Consider the following 13795-nt stretch of genomic DNA (forward strand, 5'->3'; position numbering starts at 1 on the left):
TGGAGAGACCTCCCAGGAAAGAGACTTGGGAGTTATGATTGACAAGTCGATGAAGCCGTCAACGCAATTTGCGGCGGCGGCAAAAAGGGCAAACAGAATGCTAGGAATGATAAAGAAGGGGATCACGAACAGATCAGAGAAGGTTATCATGCCGCTGTACCTGGCTAAGGTGTGCCCTCACCTGGAGTACTGCGTCCAGCACTAGTCGCCGTACATGAAGAAGGACACAGTACTACTCGAAAGGGTCCAGAGAAGAGCGACTAAGATGGTTAAGAGGCTGGAGGAGTTGCCGTACAGTGAAAGATTAGAGAAACTGGGCCTTTTCTCCCTCAAACAGAGGAGATTGAGAGGGAACATGGTCAAAACATTCAAGGTACTGAAGGGAATAGACTTAGTAGATAAGGACAGGTTGTTCACCCTCTCCAAGGTAGGGAGAACGAGAGGGCACTCTATAAAAGTTGAAAGGGGATAGATTCCGTACAAACGTAAGGAAGTTCTTCTTCACTCAGAGAGTGGTAGAAAACTGGAACGTTCTTCCAGAGTCTGTCGTAGGGGAAAACATCCTCCAGGGATTCAAGACAAAGTTAGACAAGTTCCTGCTGAATCAGAACATACGCAGGTAGGGCTAATCTCAATTAGGGTGCTGGTCTTTGGCCAAGGGCCGCCGTGTGAGCGGACTGCTGGGCACGATGGACCACTGGTCTGACCCAACAGTGGCAATTCTTATGTTCTTATTCCACAATCTACACATGTACTTTTAAAAAAATTATTATTAAATATTAAAAAATATAAATGGAACATTGCATGGCCAAATAACAGGGATGTTACAAGAGTTTTATGGATGTTTGGGAGCCATTGGCTAAATTTTGTAAGGGGAAATAGACATGTAACATACACATCCAGGGAGGGGGGAGGGTGGGGGGAGGAAATGGAATTGGAACTTGATATAGGGATTTCATGAATAGTTCCATTAAGGTTTTATTTTACTTGTATATCAGGTGGGAGGATTGGGGATAATATAATTGTACGTTGAAGTCGGTAAGCTCCATTGTACTTGTTTTGAATTATCCATATTTATGAATTATTTGTTGTACAATTGTAGTTGAAAACTTAATAAAGAATCAATATATATATATATATATATATATATATATATATATATATATATATATATATAATTCAAATATATGTTATTTCCCTGTCCCCATAAAGCTCACAATTTAAGGCATAGGTGTCAACCTCAAGGTCCTTGGGCCAAATCTGGCCCGCCTGTTGTTTTATGCAGCCTGCGGTCTGATTCCCCCAGTGTTATCTTGTGGCTGGCTCCCTCCTCCTCACAGCTGTAGTGTGTATGGAGCCACGTGCAGCGGCTCCTCGCGCGTCTCACACCTCATCCAGAAGCATTCCCTATGACACTGTGACGTCAGAGAAAGGCTTCTGGTTCAGGTGCAGGACGCATGAGTTGCCGCTGCATGTGGCTCCGTGCACACTACGGCTGTGAGGAGGAGGGAGCCGGCCGCAAGGTAACACTGGGGGCATTGGACTGCGGGCCGCATAAAACGGCCAAGTTGGAGCTGGCCAGAAGGAGGCACAGCTGGAGGGAGGCACAGCATGGAAGGAGAGAGACAAAGGTAGGGGGAATGATTTTATTTTCAAGTTAGTGTTTGAATTGTGTCAATATTGAGAATTTTTATCTGCTGCCTATCTTTTGCACTGCTCAAGAAGAGACACACAAAACCAAAAAAAGGGATCCAAAAAAGATCTGCAGAAAAAATCAGCCAGGAGCAAACAAAACAAAACTGCAGACTGTGTACAAGATGCAGGCAAATTTTAATATGACAAGAACACAATATATAAAACCCTTTTACCAATAAAGGGACCCGACACGGTCCGTGTTTCGGACAAACCTTCATCAGGGGTCCATGGTAAAATAGGGGGGCTAAAAAATGCACAAAAAATGAAGAATATCGACGGAATGGCCTGTGTGTATCAAGTTCGCCAAAAAAGCTATTTTACCATGGACCCCTGATGAAGGTTTGTCCGAAACACGGACCGTGTCGGGTCCCTTTATTGGTAAAAGGGTTTTATATATTGTGTTCTTGTCATATTAAAATTTGCCTGCATATTGTACACAGTCTGCAGTTTTGTTCTGTTTGCACTGCTCAAGAAGAAATACATTTGTTTCTTTTTCTCTGCGGGTTGTACTGCATGCAGAATCTTGAATTTTAGGGTGTTTAAAAAAATATATTAGTACTTTCAGTTTTTGGTCCCGTATTTACATAGGGGTTATCTGTTTTCTGGTAGGAATGAATGTTGAGAAGCATACAGTGTGTTTTGTGTAGTTTAATTTTGTGGTTAACCATTACCATTATCTGTTAATAAGATTATATTATGTGTGTATATATGAAAAATGAATGGAAAAAATGGTGTTATAATTAGTATTATTATAGGGGCAGGGTCTGGGGTGGAGATTGGGCGGAGTCTGGCTCACGACTTAGCCTGTGTTTTGGATTTCGGCCCCTTAATGTAATTGAGTTTGACACCCCTGATCTAAGAGCTCCTTTTAGAAAGCCGTGGTAGAGGTATCTACTGTGGGCTGGTGAGGTAAATGCTCCGACGCTCATAGGAATTATATGAGTGTCAGAGCATTTACCTTGCTATCCTGCGGTAGAAACCTTTTCTACAGCTTTTTAAAAGCCAGCATAAGTTTGTACCTGAGGCAGTAGAGGGTTACATGAATTGCTCAAGATCACAAGCTACAGCAGGATTTTAAGTGGGTTTCCCTGGTTCTCATGCCGTGCTTTAACCATTAAGCTACTCCTCCACTTACAATGTATTCATGCCATGTTGTCATCCTACATGCATACGAGGGTGGTTTGAAAACTTTGGTAAATTTCCAGGAGATGGCATCACAGTCTCCATTAAGTCATCAATGCCTTCACTGAGTATTTTGCAGAGTTTAACAAAACCTATTTTTTCTACGATACGAAAAAACTGGAAATTTGCTGGATTAAATCTATAGCCCTTGAGGGAGACTACATTAACTTGCTTTTTTTTTTGTTTAACCAAACTTTTCAAACCACCCTTGTACATGCCACTAATTATCAATAAAGACCTCAGTCTTTACTTCTGTTCAAACTGAAGGGAGAAATAGAAACCATGGAATAAGGGGGAAAAGTCCTCTAATGGGATGTGCATTCTCTTTCTGAAATGGAGAATACATATGTAGATTTTGTTTCTATTCATTCCCACCCAAGACATACCCCCTTGCAAACTATGCATAGTGCAAATTTACATATCAATTCTGGCTTTCTAAAATCAGGTTTTACATATCTGTCCAATATAAAGTTGTAAATGCAGGTATTTGCATATATAAATCGCTAGAAGGCTGGGACAAACTGACAGTGAACTGGATCCCCAGGCAATAAAGGTCATGCGTTCCTAACCACCTATCAAAAGTGATTAAACTAAATGGAGGCTAGGATAGAGTAGGCTTCCTACTGCTTAGGACCCTTGGGCACTGCTCTAGTGTCTCAGTGGTCAATCTGTCCCTGCTAGTAGAACATTAAAGACTAATGTCTAATTGAATGTTTTAAATATGAGTGAAAGATTTACATACTCTGCCTCCATCTTTGCCAGGTGCACCATCGTGTCCTTGACTTCCTGAATCTCCCTGTTGAAGATGTCAGAAAAAAATTTAAAAAAGCAGTGGCTGAAGTGATATTGAAAAAACACTGTTTATAACTTTGTATTAAAAATATTCAGAACATTTACACTAGATTCAAGAGTTAAAAAGAATGGACCACACAAACAAATTGAACATCTATGAAACAATGGTTAAAGATCCAATAGAGGTTGCCTAGATCAGTTTCACAAATAAAATGTTTATAAATCAGTTTTGAAACAGAAAATTAAAAATAATAAAGTGAAATAAACTTATTTAAAAGATGTTTTACCTTATCACCTTTTTTGCCAGGCAGTCCTCCGGTTCCTGGCTCACCTGGCATTCCTTGCATACCGGGAGGACCCCCTGTACCAGGAGGACCAGCAGGACCAGCAGGACCCTAAAATGTACACAAATATGTATAAGAAAATAAGAAGTCAGACCAGTCAGACCAGTGGTCCATCCAGCACAGTATCCTGTTTCCACAGTAGCCAATCTAGGTCACAAATAACTGGCAGAAACCCAAATAGCAGCAAAATTCCATTCTATCAATCCAAGGGCAAGCACTAGTTTCCCAAAGTCTGTCTCAATAGCAGACTATGGATTTTTCCTCCAGGAACTTGTTCAATCCTTTTTTTAAACTCTGCTATGATAACCACTATGACATCTTCTGGCAATGAATTCCAGAGCTTAACTATTCTTTGAGTGAAAAAATATTTCCTTTTATTTCTTTTAAAGGTATTTCCATGTAATTTCATCAAATGTCTCCTAGTCTGCGTAAATTTTGAAAGAGTAAACAAATTGATTCACTTTTACTCATTCTACACCACTTGGGATTTTGTAGACCTCAGTCATATCTCCCCTCAGCTGTCTCTTTTCCAGACTGAAGGACCCTAACCTCTTTAGCCTTTCCTCATACGAGAGAAGTTTCATCCTCTTTATCATTTTGGTCGCTCTTCTTTGAACCTTTCTAATTCCGCTATATCTTTTTAAGCTAAGGTGACCAGAATTTTAGACATAATTCAAAAGAGGTCATCAAATTAACACATGTATTATCAAGTTAGAAAAATAAACTTAATTACCTTTCCACCCTCTGAACCAGCTGGACCAGGACCACCTCTTTCTCCGGGACTACCTGGGGTACCTTGTGCTCCGCGTTCACCTGGTGCACCGGGTTCACCCTATAGCAGGTAAATATATATTAATTAAATTAAGTAATATGATCTGTCACCATATTATTTCTGTATTCCATTCTTTTTCCCAGTTTGCTATTGTATAACCTTTAGTCAACAGTACATATTCCTTTATATGAAAAGTAATAAATAGAAATAAAACAAAAAAAGAAAAATAGAATGACATCTTTTTTAGTGGACTAATTGGGGCAATTTTATAACTGGGCAGCTTCAATTAGGCACCTGAAAGGCATGAGAATAAGAGCTTATTCTATATAGGAAAGTAAGGGCCAGATTCTAAAAATGTCGTAGTATGTTAGGTGGTGGTAGGTGCCCTACCGCTGCCTAACTTAATTGCTTTAATTGGTGCGGTAATCAACCGCACTGTTAAAAAAACAATTAGAAACTTGAAAAAAAAGTAGTGCCAGTAGATGACTACAAAGGTGGGTATTGTAATTGCGTCTAAGTAGGCGCCTAGCATCGCCTAAGGTCAAAGTAGGCATGGTTAGGGGTGGAGATGACCTTAGGCTTCATGAGATGCGATTCTCAAAAGAACTTAGGCGTCTGCAATGTAGGCCAGTAAAACCCTGGTCTTCATTATGAATGCTTAAGTTTTGTAGTAGGTACTGTTAGCCATGATTCTTTAAACGGTTCTTAAGTGTGATTGACAAGTGGCCATCACCGCTTTTGAGGCGGCTGCTAGTTTAGGCACTATTTACAGAGTCTACCCTAGAGAATACTAGCATAACGTTCTATAAATCAGCTGTTGGTTAAACTCTCCTCTCTCATTTACCCACAAAACAGAAAGTAAATCAGTCAATAAAATCCAGCGCAAACAACCAGGTGAAGGAAAACAGAATGCAGACCAGAATAGTCCAAAGTAAAATTTATTAATCAGACAGCAGAACTGGAGGGGTAAACAAACTCCTGTCTTGGCCTGTAATGTGCTGCCTCAGGGGTTGAAAATACCAGACTAGTGTGGGTTAGGGTTACCAAATTTTCTGTTTGGAAAATCTGGACCTCCTAGACCTGCCCCCAGGCCCGTCCAGTTCCACCCATCCCCGCCCAATCACACCCAGTCCTACCCCTAATCCCGCCCTAGCCTCGCTCTAGCACTGCCCCCTGCTGCCTGCCCGACAGCGATTTGATAGAAGCTTTTCAAAATGCTTGAGTACCTGATTGTAAAACCGCTTAGATAACCTTGATAGGCGGTATATAAAAAAATCCTAATAAACTTTTCAAAACCAGGATAAAATGCTGTGTTTTGAAAAGCCGTTCAGACCCCTCCCGCACATGTCCTCAAAAGGAGGACATGTCCGGGAAAATCCTGACGTCTGGTAACCCTAGTGTGGGTAAACTATAAGCACTTAAACATTATCCCTTCTATCTACAGAATCCCTCAAGGATCCGTCCTTTCACCGCTTCTTTTTAACATTTTTCTTGCCCCATTAATTAAGCTGGCATAGTCCATCGGGTTTACCCCCTATGCCTAAACGGACGATATACAGCTCTTGCATCCCCTTAATACGGAAACCTTAATGAACTCCTAGACTTAAATAGCCTGGTATTTTCAGCCTCTGAGGCAGAGCATTACAGGGTGAATCTTGGTGGCGTTGGGTGCATGTTTACTTCTCAAGTTCTGTTGCCCGATTAATAAATTTCACTTTGGATTTTTCTGGTCTACATTCTGTTTTTCTTCGCCAGGTTATCTCTCTCATTTAGCCACACTGAAAGGATATACTCCTAGGGGTATGTTTAGGTTGGAGGAGAAAAGGTATGGGTTCAGGTGACATTTCAAAATCTTATGTGAACTTTAATAGCAAAACTCAAGCTGCAGAAAATGCAAGTGAAAATGATTGTGCATACATTGTGCCTACAGCAAATTTCAAAGTGAAAGTAGGCATGTATTTTCTCTTCGAAAATTGGTGCAAAAGCTATGGGTTAAGACATGCAACTTTTCTCCCAGCGTGGACAGTTTCAAAATTGCGCCATGGCATGCCATAATGCCTAATTAAATCTATGTGAACATACAGTATACATGTTATAAATTATGATATACTCTGGGCTGCTATGTAAGTATGCTGATACTGCTAATAACATGTTATTAGTAAATAAGTCCCAGTTCATAAAATGGAAAAATAAATAACATGCACAGACGCATGTTAGCATGCACTAATCCAGTAGCAAATGTTAGTAAATCTATTTCCAAATTTAGGGTCCCTTTTACTAAAACAATAGCTGACAAAGCATTCTTCAGTATGTTGCCTGTTAGCGCACAGTAACCCCCTCATTACTTATTTTTTAAAATATTTTTTAGAGGGGGCATGTCATTGGCGGAGACCGAGCATTCCAGTTAGCAAATTATGATTAGCACACTAACTGAATAATACATTAAGGATTCTTTTTACAAAGCCGCGGTAGCAATGTTGCCGAGGTAAATCCAGCAAAGCCCATAGGACCTGAATGGACTTCAGAGCATTTACTATGGTAGCACAGCTACCACAGCTTTGTAAAAGAAGCCCTAATGAGGGTGCACCTAAAAGGCTAACGGCATTAGCATCTGTTTAAAAATATTTAAAGAAACCCCCCTCCCCTTCCCCATAAGTGCCATGTTATAAATTTAAACTTAACGCACGGGAAAATCCCAAATGATTTCATCACACTTTAGTAAAAGTTCCCCATAGAATCCTAATGAAACCACAGCAAAACATAGGAAACCCCTTGTCAAACGCCCAGGCCCCTTCTACTACTTCTTGTGCATATCCTGCTTCAAAGGGACACTAATGTGGAACTATAACTTCCTCTGCCCATTTTCTAGTTCTCCAGTCTTTGGGATCTCTAATGCTCCTCCCCCTTTAATCTGTGGGATCTCCTGGATGTAAAAGGTCTGGCCCTATTAGAATTAATTGTTTTCTAGGACAGGGTTTCATAAACTGTGGTGGAAAATTGCTTGGTATCTTAGTCTCATACTGAAAAATTACCATCCTAATACTTACTTTATTGCCTGGGCTTCCAGGGCCACCATTTTCACCTTTAGGGCCCTGTATAACAGAAAGAAAGAAAAAAAATCATAGCACCAACAAAGAATTATAATAACATTCATAATAGAAATACTGTACTTCATACTGTAGAAAAATCAACAAAACAGTTACAACTACTTTTCCATAAGGTTTTAAAAATATGACCACTTTTTTTCAACCTCACAATAGGCTCATTTTTCATACTGCCATTGGTTTAATTTCTAAACATTTTATTTTACAGTTCTTGGTCCCCACACCCAGTGCAGCATGTTATGGGTACATAGGGATCCATGTTACCTTGAGGCATAGAACAATTTATCTAATGTCATCGGTTCTGTTAGCTGATACAGTGGCCACTTTCCTTCCCTTTGTCTTCAATGGCACCAAGCTGTTTTCTTTAAGTGATTATAACTTATATAGAACATCACTATTTCTCCATAATGCGCATAGGTTTATTCACAACTCCCCCTTTCTGATGACTCTTCACTGACGTCTTATTTTCTATAGTATTAGGTTTAAACTTCTAACCTTAACATGCAGACCCCAGTATATTTATCCTTAAAAATTAAATTCAGCTAAAAAAGAGAATCTTGATTTCAAAAGTATACCACCATCATTATAGCTTCCATTAAATTAAAAATACTTTATACCCAGCAGGCAATTATCCTTAAAAACAAAATTATGAATTATGAACAAAATTATGAATTTTAGAGGATTTATCACAGGGGTCACCAACCTGCGATACCTATGTACTTCAAGTTACTGACTCCCCAAATAAAAGATGAACGTTGCCTGTCAGCCACCTTGCATACTATGTTAGTTCATCAGCCTGGGAACATCTAGCCACTAAGTACAAAAGGGTCTGTCAGCGGTTTACAACAGTTGGTGATAAGGCACCCTCCAAAGAATACCTTCTATGGCACCAAAGAAACAAGCCTACCTGGTCAAAACCATCCCCCCAACCTGACTAGTATCCACTTAATGACAGCTCCTTACCATGACCCCGCTTCAAGGCCTGAAAAGACCCAACCCCTTCCCCCATCCTCCTAAAGGAAACCCTTGGACTTATCATAGATTAAGTGATGATAGATAGTGCCCAGTTGCTCCTGCCCTCATCAGTGCCTAATCTAAAATAACACCAGCAACCCCTAGTGGTAGACTTTTGGTACTATTACTAGGGGGTCATCATGCCATCTAAGGGCAGCATGCTAGAAACAGCTATACAACTAAAATATTTTCTACATTCATCACAATTTGTTGTCTCATAAATGTATAAACGCACACACACACACACACAAACAAACACATATGGTGAGGAAGGATGTGACTGAGGGAATGATAGTGAATTTGTTTTTTTTGTTTATTTTTTTTCAAAACCCGCTAAGTCCATATTAGTTGCACTTGATTTAGAGGGTTTTGGAAATAAGCCCTTCAATTTATCATTTGGAGAGGAAAGTGGAAGAGAGGTGAGATAATAAAAATATTACCTTAAGGACAAGAAGGAGAAAGGAGAGATTGAAAGACTGCTGGCATTAGAAAGAAGGAGAAACACACTGGTGATCTAGAAGGGAAGACAGACCTTGGGAGAGATATAAGAAGAGGAAATCTGTTATGGAGTGTTTAGACCTAGAGCATCCTCCAGTGGACAAAAATGTCCTAGAGTCATCCTATAGCCCAAATACCTATCTCATATACATCCAGTACCAAAGAAACTCACTCACCACAAACTGCACAGTCAGAAACTTCTCCTTATTCTGCTTAGGGTATATCCTCACACACTCAAACATAAAAATGTTATACAAAAAATAGAACAGATAGTAATAATACAGCCCACCCTAAGACTCACAACATTCTAAAGGTAACTAGGATAATATAACACACACACTCTTCTATAAGGAAACAGAAAAAGATCAACAGACATACACTGAGAGAAGTTGGGAGTTTATACTTCTGGGGAGAGGATAAAACACTCTGACCTCCAGATAGGACAAAAGGGTTCTTTTACTAAGGCGCGCTAGTGCGTCTTAGCACACGCTAAATGCTAATACGTCCATTATATCCTATGGACACATTACCACAAGTTAGCATTTAGCATGAGCTAAATGCTAATGCGTCCATAGGATATAATGGACGTGTTAGCATTTAGCGCGCACTATGATGCCTTAGTAAAAGGACCCCAAAGTCTGCCTGCTGAACTTAGGGCTAGATTTTTTTTTATAGGTTATTCTGTAACATGGGCTGAGTAGGGAAATGTTTATTCATTAGCTCTGATAACCTTAGGCCATGTAATGAACTTTTTTTGTTCTCTCTCATGTTTCTTTTATGTTTCTTTTTTCTTCTTGATACTTGGGGCTCCTTTTATGAAGCCGCGTTAGCGGCTTTATTACACATGACTTTTTAGTGCGCGCTAACCCCCGCGCTAGCAGGAAAACTACCGCCTGCTCAAGAGGAGGCGGTAGCGGCCAGCGTGGCCGGCAAATTAGCACACGCTATTACGCGCGTTAAACCACTAACGCGTCTTCGTAAAAGGAGCCCTTAATTTCTCTTAAAAGTAAAAAATATAAATTAGCTCTTTTTATTGAAGGATAGTGAATCGTGTGTAGAAGAGTATACGGTCAAGAAGGTGCCAGTTCTGTCATGTTGCTAACAAAACTCAAATTGAGCCTCTTTAATTGGAGGGCAATGATTGATAGAATGGGGGCATTTTGCTAAACATATCTCTCTAAAACCCAGATGGCTTCTTCTGCACTTCCCATGACCCCACATGTCATCAAGGAGGAAAAAATACAGAATGAAAGGAACATTGAAACAAGATGCTGAGAATCCTAAGGGAGTCAGACCTCAGGGGCCCAAATGAGGTAGTAATTGTTATTTATTGTGTCAACTTAAAACATAGAGTACAGGATTGTTAGAAATAGGACAAGCTCCTGGGAAAGGAAAAATAGAGTCTTGACTTCAAAGGAACAGAAGGGATAAAAAGTGCCTGCTTTATTACCATTCTCTAGAGGCCCTTCAAGACCCCGTGTTTTTGCCTTGCAGAGCAAACATTCCACCCTTTTTCAATTAGCAGTTAGCTGTCTGTGTGCACATCTGTTCTGTATGTGACAGAGATTGGAAAAAAAAAAAAAACCCCAAACAAATCCCAAAACACAATAGAAAGAAAGAAAGAAAGAAAAATATGACTGAAATAAAATTTAAGAAGAAATTAACCACTATATAATCCACAGGAGCATAAACAAAGAGAGGATTACCCCCCCCCCACCCCTTTTTACAAAACCACATTAGGCTTTTTTATCTTTGGCCCCAGCGTCAGAGTTTTACTGCTAGGACCTGTGATTGAAAAAAAACACAACCACACGGTTTTTTAAAAGGGGTGGGAAGGGGGGGGGGTTATTGAGACTTAGGTAAACATATGAACGAATGGTTAGAGGTATGGAAAGGATTCAGAGTGGTAGAAAATGTGTTATTATACAACATTTCGATTTCCAGGATAAACTAGAACAAATCAGAGCTTTCTGTTCTGAATCTGTTTGGAATAGCTCAGAACTTTTTCTAGCCTGCCCACCTCTGCTATTATTTCCTCATTATTCTTCTTAAATTGAATTAGCTTATGTTGGTTCAAATTAGGAGCCATGCTTTGACATGTGAAAACTCTGCAGCTTCCTGCAGTAGCCCCTGATCCATCTGTCTGTGGAGCCACAGTAGATCACAGAGGCAACCCACAAAAAATCCCCCTGAAAGAATAGTGACAAATTGCCAGCAGATTAGAATTATCAGTGCTACATGTACTGTACAGTTCAGTTCACTAAGGGCTCCTTTTACAAAGGTGCGCTAGCGGTTTTAGCACGCGCTTAGCACACGCTAAAATACCGCGCATGCTAGCCACTACCACCTCCTTTTAAGCAGGCAGTAGTTATTCAGCTAGCGCACGCTATAGCACACGCTAATCTTGTGCGTGCACTAAAAACGCTGCACACCTTCGTAAAAGGAGCCCTAAGTAGAAATAAATATGAACCATAAGAAATACACTACACCTCATATTAACTAAGAAGGCAATTACTTACAGCTTCGCCGGGTTTGCCATTTTCTCCAGGATTTCCGGAAGGCCCAGGTAAGCCCTACAAAAAGAAAGCTATGTTAATGTCTTATTCTACAAAATTATTTGCATTTTCTGGTTTTAAAAATATAACTGTTCCCTTAGGGCTTCTTTTACAAAGCCGCGGTAGTGATTCCAGGTGTGGCAAATGTGAGAAAGCCCATAGGAACTGAATGGGCTTTGGTACATTTTTCTATTTTAAATCATAAGTAGTATAACGTATAATATTTTCAAGGACATTATATTTATTTCTAGTGAACAGAGAAATTATATTAAATATCGATGGAATACTCAGTACCTGGAAGCCTGGTGGACCAGTTCCTCCAGGTTCTCCTCTTTCACCAGAAGATCCCTTAAAGAAAACAATGATAAAATTCATAAATACTGCATTAATTAAATTTAGATCATCAACTGGAAGGCCACCCAGTGGAGATGGTAGATGCAAGCACTATGGGGCAGGCAGAGAGGATCTCTAAAGGAGAGGAAAGGTTAGTAAAGCTTAATAGTTGGTATGGATAGGCCAACTAGATAGGCCATATAATCTTTCTCTATTGTTATTTATTAGGTTTCTATGACACTATTTTGAGAGCTAAAGAATCCTTGGCATGGAGGATGGGTTCTAGTTTTTTGGGGATGTGACCATTTTCTAGAGTCAAAACCAATATAACCTCAATTTTGATGTTTCATTCTATTAACAGTTTTTTTTTAAACTCCATGTGCTCATGCACATGGCATTTTTGTTCCCACTACGCATCTGTGTCTTTCTAAATACAAATAATGAAGGAGGGCATATTCAGGCCATGGTGGTAAGTGACTTGCAAGCTGTTTCCAGTCACGGGCTGAGCTATCCTCAGATATTCAATGCCGAGCCTTGTGCAGCTCCTGGCATTGAATATCTGAGGATGTCCACTGACCCAGAAGTTAACCAGACACTGACCAATAGTTGGACCTGGTCAGCTCACTAAGCGATGGCAAAATATGGGCTTAGCAAGTGCTAATGTAGGACTTTTCTGCATGATAAGCTCTTTTTTTTTTTTTTTGCAACAGTACTGAGAGCATTTTATATATATACTAGTCTTATAGCCCATTACATTAACGGGTGCTAGAATATATGTGTGTGTGTCTGTCTTTATTTCTTTCTCTCTCTCTTCTTAGCCGCTTTCTTTCTTTCTGTCTTTCTTTTTCCTTGGCTGTCCATCACCACCCCTTGCCTGCTCCCCCTGTCCATTCTCCTTTCCTTTTACCTCCCTTGTGTCCACCACCACCCCTTCACTGCTCTCCTTATGCAGCAGCAGCCCTTCTCCCTTTGTTTTACCTCCCCCCTGTCCAGCAACACCTCTTTCCTTTTCCCCCTGTCCAACATTAGGCCTCCCGTTCCTTTTTCTTCACCCCCCCTGTCCATCAGCACCTCTTTCCTTCTCCCCCTGTCCAGCAGTAGGCGTCCCTTCCTTTTTCTCCCCCCCCCTCTTCCTTCTTATCCCTATGATACACTTACCTTGCTCTGCCCCTGGTCAGAGGTTCCCAACAGCCGCCCAGTTGCACCCATTGGAAAAGTTCCCTCTGCCGCATCCCGCACCCCTCCTGAAATGAATCCCGCTGTCTTTCTTTCTTTCTGTCTGTCTCTGTCCCTGGCCCCCTTTGTCTGTCTGTCTTTCTGTGTATCTCCCTGCCCCTGTGTCTTTCTTCTTTTCTTTCTGTCTCCCTTCCTCCTTCTGCTGTCTGTCTGTCCAAAGCAGCATTCCCTCCCCCACACCAGTTCCCTGTGCAGCAGCATTAGGGTTTCCTCTACCCCCTTTCCCTTCCCGCGGTCCTGACTACAAACCTGGTGATTCCAGCAGTGTGT

General features: G+C 40.6%; 1 protein-coding gene across 1 annotated transcript in view; it reads right to left on the reverse strand.

The window, feature by feature from the left end:
* Nucleotides 1–13795, reverse strand: part of COL3A1 (collagen type III alpha 1 chain) — a 170565-nt gene that overhangs the window by 50427 nt on the left and 106343 nt on the right. Inside the window, exons 27-32 of the mRNA XM_033947168.1 lie at nt 12251–12304; nt 11921–11974; nt 7833–7877; nt 4747–4845; nt 3957–4064; nt 3620–3673 (exon numbers count right to left, since the gene is read on the reverse strand). Of these exons, the coding sequence (XP_033803059.1) occupies nt 3620–3673; nt 3957–4064; nt 4747–4845; nt 7833–7877; nt 11921–11974; nt 12251–12304 (414 nt within the window). The remainder of the gene's footprint in view (nt 1–3619; nt 3674–3956; nt 4065–4746; nt 4846–7832; nt 7878–11920; nt 11975–12250; nt 12305–13795) is intronic.

This window comes from Geotrypetes seraphini, chromosome 5, assembly GCF_902459505.1.
Source record: "Geotrypetes seraphini chromosome 5, aGeoSer1.1, whole genome shotgun sequence".
NCBI classification, from domain to species: Eukaryota; Metazoa; Chordata; class Amphibia; order Gymnophiona; family Dermophiidae; genus Geotrypetes; species Geotrypetes seraphini.